A 7,957-nucleotide genomic window follows, 5' to 3' on the forward strand; every position below is an offset into this window, starting at 1 on the left:
TATTATTTTTAAATTAGTTATTATTATTATTATTTTTAATTATTTTTCATTTTCTTATTTTTCTATATATATATATATATATTTTTACACGAGAACCCAAAAATAGGTTACAACAAGCATGCTGGGTTTTTTTCTTAATAATTCCATGAATACAACATTGTGCATGAAGAAACAAAGAAGAAGAAGAAGAAGAAGAAGAAGCCCTACGCGAAGGACTTCAGCCATTGGTGAAACTGCTTTCACAAGTTCCCAAGATTACTTCAATCTTTCATCAACTTCGAAGCTCGCGAGCACAAAGTCTAGCTGTCAAGAAATTTGGGGTGTCAAAGAACCATGTGTCAAGGCCACCAGAAAAGGCACAATTGAATGAATCCTTTCTTCTTCTTCTTTTGAACTAGAAGGGTATGATTCCTCAAGTGGATGTCCCTATTCCATATCCTTATTGCGATATGCTTTCAACTCTCAATTATGTATTTTCGTTTCAATGCCAACAAACTACATAGTAGACCATATGGGAGCATAAAATCTCTTAAGCCATTTTTTAATCAAAGTCTTGCTGTTGAGAAATTAGGGGTTTTTAGGGGCGTGTTTAGATTGGTAATTAGGGATTTTTAGGTACTATTTTGTAAGTAAGTAATGGGTTTGTGGTGATGAATGTATCTTTTAGGTTTTTGTTTGGGAGTGAAACGGTGGTGTTTGGATTCTATTTTTTTATGTGTATTTTAATTGATTTAAAGAGAGAAGGAAAGGGATAACATTAGATTAATTTTTTATTTGGGTTTTCAATTTTTGTTTTGGAGAAGAGAAAGAAGTTGCATGATAGAAAAATCATGTTTAAAGAATGAAAATCTATATTTTTAATATATTATATATATGTGAGTAATTTGGTCATTTTATGATGTTTTAAAAAAAATATAACCTAAAATGTAAATCGTAATTTTTCAAACTAAAATAGTTATAGGTGATGCTAAATATAATTTTTCCTTAATAAAATTATAAAAGCAAGTGATGCTATATTATTTATTTCAAAAATCAAGAGTTATTAAGAATTTGGATTTCATAAAGTTTTTATTTATAAAATTTTTTATTATCCTTTTCTTTTAGTTTTAGGATAGGAAATATCTAACTAATTTTAATCAATAAAAGGATCAAACATTGACACCAATAATTAGAAGGAATGAAATGATATAAAAATTAAACAAATGTTGGTTTAAGTATTTTTCATATATATATATATATATATTACTATTACTGCTAAAAAAAATATAAACATATATAATAATAATGATGAAAACAATATAAAAACAATATTATTGTAATTAAATCATTAAACAATTAGTTATATATAAATTATGAAAAGATCAAAATTGTATGAAAGGCGAACCGCTAGTTTTTTTTTTAAAATAGATTGTTTTGATTAGATTCGCGCAATGATTTTAGCCAAAAGAGATATTCCGCCATTTTTATCAACTAATAAGCAATCATATTAAAGCTGACATGACAATCATGGAAAAGAAACCATTTTTTGTTTTCCATCAAATCTAATTAATTAAAAGTCCAGAATAGGCTGAGCAGGGTTAAATTTACATGATGGGTTAAAGAATCCAGAAAGTACACAGAGGCAAAAAGCCCATGAAAAAACCTAGCAAGTCCATCGTCCAAACCGCTAAATTATACTAATCAAGCAGGCGCGGCCATGTAATGTAATATAATTTCCTGGCCGACGTCGAGCCTGCTGTGATCTTGTGGTCAATTGTATAACACCCTTAAGTCCCTGCCTTTAATCCCTTGATATATGTTGACAAATCATAAATGAAATCCTTTATTCTTAAATAGACAAAAACATTCTGTGACATGCAGCTCAATAATGGAAACCAAGAGACTTCAAAGCACAGAGACCAGAGGGAAGAAGATAGAACAAGTGGCAGTTGCACTCCCTCGCCCAAGAACTTACCTCCTATAATGGGGCGAGGAAGGGAAAAAATACAGAAACTTAAGCAGAATTAATGGAGTGATATCATTTATAATTAAGTTGTAGCCAAGAGAACTGCTTATAGATGAGTTAAGGAACCAAGAAAAAGTTCAAATCGCTTTTACTTTCTTGTGGGGATTTCTCATCTGTAAATTAATTCATAGCACATATATAAAACTGAGCTGCATATACAGCAGGAAATAAAGCAACAGAAACTTTGATGTGAAAATATTCTGAACAGGACATTAATATTTTTATTCACACAATTTACAAAACCTGCAGCCAATAGACTTCTGTCTTTCTTCCAGTACATCTTATGAAATAAGCACATACCACTCCCGAATATTTCCTTCTGTGTTTTCATACCACTCCCGAATATTTCCTTCTGTGTGTTTTGTTTTTTTTTGGAGATTACATATTATATCCTAATTCATAATCTTGAAACATCCCTTCAGACTGAAGAACAGAAGTGGAATCCCAAGAATTTGAAGAGGCTGATTTTGTCTCAAAGTCATTAGACCACCAATTCACGTTGTCCCTAGAACCATTCATTTCTTTGAAACAATCAAATTCACCAATCTGATCCCCCTGTGCAGTAAAACCTGATGTTTTGTTGTTGAGAAAGTTTTCGAGCTCAGATTGGAAATTTGAGATAGGTTGGACGGCTGCATCAGATTGGTCTGCCATGCCTTCTCTTGGCATAATAGTCAAGTCCATTACATTTTTACCATTAGTGAAGGGAAGAGGACTGTCTGAGGATGTTATAACATTCAAAGAATTCTCCAAGCTGACTACGTTTGAATTGCTGAATTTTGGATGACCTTGTTGAAGTGCGTCGGAATCCACTAGCTGCCCATAGATATCAACCTTTTGCGCATCCCCTTGTTGAGTACTAGGGATGGCATATTGCATAAGAGGGTTAGAGGTTTCACTCAAAGATTGAAGGAGAATCTTCTCTTGGAAAGGATGCAACTTGGGCCACAGTGCAGGATTGTTGTAGAAAGAGATAGGGTTTTGAAGGCTTTGAAGCTGCATATGCAGCTGGAGCCTTTCAAGTGCTGAGTTGCTTAAGGCCTGTGAAGATGAGCTATCTTCTACGCCATTGGCATCTGGATTCGTGGATGATAGCCGATTGTTGCTAGATTGTTTGCGCCTTCCAAGTAGCTTCTTCTTCAGTCTTGTGTTCCAATAGTTCTTGATATCGTTATCTGTTCTTCCCGGTAATTGTGCAGCAATTATGGACCACCTATTTTAATTGCACAAGGAATTTGAATTATATCATTTGTCACTCCCAAGAAATAAAAAAAAAAAAAAAAACGAAGAGGAATCCAAACAAAAGAATAAACCCTACAACTAAGATACGAATCTGCAAGATGGAATTTACTATCTTATGCACAAGCATCCTTGACAAAGAAAAAAAGGACAAAGCAGTGCATGTTCAGTTCTATGGAAAAAACTGAGAGAGAGAGAGTACCTGCTGCCAATACTTATGTAGAGGCTGCAGATGATATTGTCTTCTTCTTCAGAGAATCCACCATGCTTGATATTAGGCCTCAAGTAATTCAACCATCTCAATCTGCAACTTTTTCCGCATCTCTTAAGCCCTATAATCAAATCAATTCCATGAACAGGTCAAACAAATAATTCTAGTCCACCTCCTAAACAAAAATCAAAGAGAGCTAGTCTTGAATGAACATATTTCCTTTCAGAAAAAAATAAGTATAGATAGAGATAGATATTTACCAACTTTTTGAGGAAGTGCAATCCAGTTTCCTCCAGTACCAAACTGGTCAATATAAGCCTTGAGCTTAGCATCCTCTTCTGGTGACCATGGTCCCTTCTTCACATTGTTTTTATCACAACAAGGAGCTCGACCCATCTCTCTAGCTACGCTTTCCTCTTATTCTCTTTCTCTAAGCAAGAAACTCTTTGAAAGCTGTCTAAGATTGTTGGGGAAGATTGGGGAAGGATGAACCAAGATTTATAGGTAGGAATAGTGGGTGATGTTATGCTTATTACGACAAAAAGTCTTACAACTCACCCTCCCCTCCCCTCCTCTTACAAATTCAACCCCCATTTCGTTTTTCTTTAGGGTTTATTTTTCTGCTTGCTAGGTCTCTAACTCTCTCTTCCTTTTTGGATTAGTTCGCTCATCCATATTTAACTATGCATGCAACCAGACAAAATACAACACAAATTTCTTCTACTTTATAGTTTTATATTACACTGCTTTTTTTCCAGGTTGATTAGTTTATTATTTGAACACATTGTGCTACAGGTAAGTATCATAAGAAATATCCTCGAAGGGTTCCATTATTATCCACCTTAAAATATTAATGTTCTTGCTAATAAGGCAGTAGAATTCTGTGTACTAAATTATATTACAGGCCATCATTTTATGAATTGAACCTGTTTCGAGTGTCGCGATTGACTTAAACATGTTTATCTTAGAAGTTTCATGGGATGACATTACCTTCTTGAGAACTGCAATCAACTGGTATAATAAGAGCATGTGTTGGGACAAATAACGTTCTGCTATATATATATATATCACATAGAATTCTATCATAATTCTGAGTAGCGTTTTGGCCAAACTAAAAAAGGATACAGCTAATCACCATTTCGCCTTTGACTAGGATTGGAATCAAATTTGATGCTAGAGATTTTGCTTAAATTGCTTAGTCTAATGATAATGAGTATACTTTTTAATTTGATTATTTCATTGGGCTAAAATTTTATAGGATTTTAAAACCCTATTTCACACATGGTTAAAGTTTCGTACCCATCGAAGGTGAATAAAACCCCCCAAGTTAGGCTTAAAAGTTACTATTTAGGATTTGTTATATTTTCCTAGTTAATTTAAGATATGTTTTTCTATTTAGTTTAGAAATCTTTCATTATTCTTTCAGCTTTATTTAGGACAATGTGCTAGTATATAAGTAGCTTCTAATAGCTGTAATACTCAGTTTTTATTAGAAAAAAATATTGAGTAATAAAAGTTTAAATTAGGGTGCTTAAGGTTGAAACCCTTTTCAACATAATTTTATCTTTTCATGCTTATTGTTTTTCTTATGTTATTTTCATCTATATTATTTGGCATTGGAACTCAATGATTATTGGTGGTTAGTTTTTGTATATTATTGAGTAACAATAGTTGAAAAAGATCACAAAATACAGAGTGCTCGTATAGTAAAGGATGATGAGATTCTGCTTAAAAAAAAAAGACATTCAAGAAATAATGATAGAAGATATGCTAAGATAGATTATAGAATTAACTTGTTAGTTGGTGCTGATAAGGAGCTTAAGAGATTGCAAGAAAAGTGATTCATGGATCCATGTTAAGCTTTGAAAACATATTTTAAATGCAAGAGTAGAGAAGACAACCTTTTAATCTAAATAAGTATCATGGAGATTTAGGGTTTTGGATAAAACTTTCTGAGTTCATAGAAACCATATAGATAGAGGAGTTTATCAATTAGTTTAATGAAGTAGAGAGGATTTTTAATTGTAATTAAGTCATAAAATAAATAAGAATAAAGCTAGTTAATTTCTATCATATTGAAAGGTCGAGCTTCTACTAAATGGGAGTAATTAAAGAGGTTTTGAGAAAGACATGACAAATAAAAAATTAGTGATTGGAAAAACACGGAGGAGCACTTTCTTTTTTTGTAAACTCTTAGGCTTTTTACTAATGAATCCATTTATTAAGACAAAGTGAGAGAATTGTTGATGAATACAATAATGATTTCCATTAACTAATGGCTAGAAATGATATGTCAAAAACAAAAAAGTAATTGGTTGTCATGAGATACATAAGTATACTACAGTTATCTATTCAAGATATGCTTAGTTATAGTCTTTATGAAAAATTTCAGGAGCTTATTAAAGGGCTTTGATTGTGGAGAAATAGAAAGTTCCTAGGATAACTAACAAAGACAACTTTTTCTTTAACTAGAATAACAAAATGAGCACATAAATGAATAAAAATTGTCTACTTAACCTAAATTAATTATTAAACAAACCACAAATCAGGGTTCAAGCTCTAATTCTAGTTTTTTATTCTAGTTTTATAAGTGTAGTAAGCAAGGGTATAACTTTACTAATTGTTGTAAACTAAAAAGCCATCCGAGAAAGAATGTTATGATAGAAAAACCTAGAAAAGAACTTGCTCAAGATGATTCAGATAGTTGGAGAGGTTTTATAGAAAGATGGCAATGCTATTTTAGTGGTTTGTAAAAGTCTACTAACTTTAAATAATGAATTGAACGAGGATTGCCTATGTACCAACATGTTTCATTCAATACCCACCATGAAAGATAAGGTGTGCAACCTAATCATAGATAATGTAAGCTCTAATAACATAGTATCAATAGAGATAATAAAAATCTTTCAACTTAAAATGAACATCCATCCTAAACACTATTAACCAAACCAGTTGAATTGATATGGTAAGGTAATCATGTGCAAGCATTAGTTTTGTTTTATTTTCTATAAATAAAAAATATTATAATAGTGTTTGTTATGATATTGTATTTATAGATATATGTCATCTATTATTAGACAAACCTTGAAAATTAAACATAAATATAGTATATGATATTTTATGTACCACGTATACCCTCAATATAAAGGGGAAGCATGTAATGTTTGCATCTAGAAGAAATGGCAGTTTTGAAAATGAACAAAACAAGTGTAAAAATTTGTTATTTTTATGCCATTTTATAAAGAAAGAGAGTTTACAGAATAAGAGTAATATGAGAAAAAAACAATAACAAAACAAGCTCATGATAGCTAAATAATGGTTATGCTAATATTAAGAGTCTTAAAGGACTAATTCTTGACCTATTTTATCTAAGTTAGCTTATAGTACTAGCATGTTAGAGGTTAATGAAGTATAAAAACACTAACATAGCTTTTAATGGTGGTACTCTTCAATCTCTTGGATCATAGGGCATTTTTGGGCAAAGATATTTAAATAGCTCTTTATCTAAAGATCATAAATAGACAGATTCCAATCTCATAACTTTAATTATCATTAACAATATGTAATTCACTATGATTTGAATACTTTTGATGTTTTTAGTTTGAAGCATTTTTCTTCATGTTGATGAATGGTCAAAACTCAAGAATGAGTTCTTCCCAAATGAGAAGAATGATGGATGAGAATTTGTCAAATATGTTGGCTTATAATAATGGGCATAACTTTGAATCCAATTAGCACACCTAGTAAAAAAAATTTATAAGAAATTCTAGAAGTCTTGTTTCATAACTACTTGAAGTTTTATATTCATTAGATAACTTTTTAAAGTTTCATATTCATTAGAGGTTATGTAAAGATCACAAATTAGGCCTATAAGTTACCTTTCAGAATTTAACATATTTTCTTAGTTAATTTACTATTTTTTAAAATTTAGTTTAGAGTTTTTTATTATTTTTTTAGCTTTGTGTATGATACTTTCACTAGTATCTACGAGATTTGTAATATTCAATTTTGATTAAAGAAAATATTAAGCAATAAAAGTTTAAATTAAATTTTTTATAAGTTGGACTCTTTTCAACATAAATACAATTCTATCTTTCTTAGTGTGTATTATATTTTTTATATTGTTTCTATATGCATCAAAATTGTTACTCTTAGGCATAAGATTGTGGGTTTTTATACCTTAACCACAAGTGTTAGAATAGAAATGAAGTTAGGGAATAATTATACCCCTTTAAAATTAAAATTAAAGAAATGAGGATCAGACATGACAAAAAAAGGAATGAGAATGGAATCTTAAGAAATAAATAAGATTTATAAATTGTATCAAATCAAAAAATAAAATCAAAAGAATATGGACCAAATTTGAGAGATGAGAAACTAAAGGAGGATAAAATTGAAGAAACTTTCCAATTTAAAATGATTTTTTCAATAAAACAATTTCAATTCAAAGAATAAGGATTAAATCTAAAAGAAAAAAAAATTAAAGAGCTACTATGTTTTTT

General features: G+C 30.7%; 1 protein-coding gene across 1 annotated transcript; it reads right to left on the reverse strand.

The window, feature by feature from the left end:
- Positions 1–2,188: 2,188 nt before the first annotated feature.
- On the reverse strand, positions 2,189–4,002 carry MYB36 (myb domain protein 36). The gene is made up of 4 exons (XM_011019874.1): positions 3,716–4,002; positions 3,447–3,576; positions 2,367–3,218; positions 2,189–2,333 (listed from the first exon to the last, which is right to left on the reverse strand). The coding sequence occupies exons 1-3, from the start codon at positions 3,849–3,851 to the stop codon at positions 2,384–2,386; spliced, it is 1,101 nt and encodes a 366-aa protein (XP_011018176.1). The 5' UTR covers positions 3,852–4,002; the 3' UTR covers positions 2,189–2,333; positions 2,367–2,383.
- Between the last annotated feature and the right edge of the window lie 3,955 nt (positions 4,003–7,957).

This window comes from Populus euphratica, unplaced genomic scaffold (genome assembly GCF_000495115.2).
Source record: "Populus euphratica unplaced genomic scaffold, PopEup_1.0 scaffold31.1, whole genome shotgun sequence".
In the NCBI taxonomy this organism is placed as follows: Eukaryota; Viridiplantae; Streptophyta; class Magnoliopsida; order Malpighiales; family Salicaceae; genus Populus; species Populus euphratica.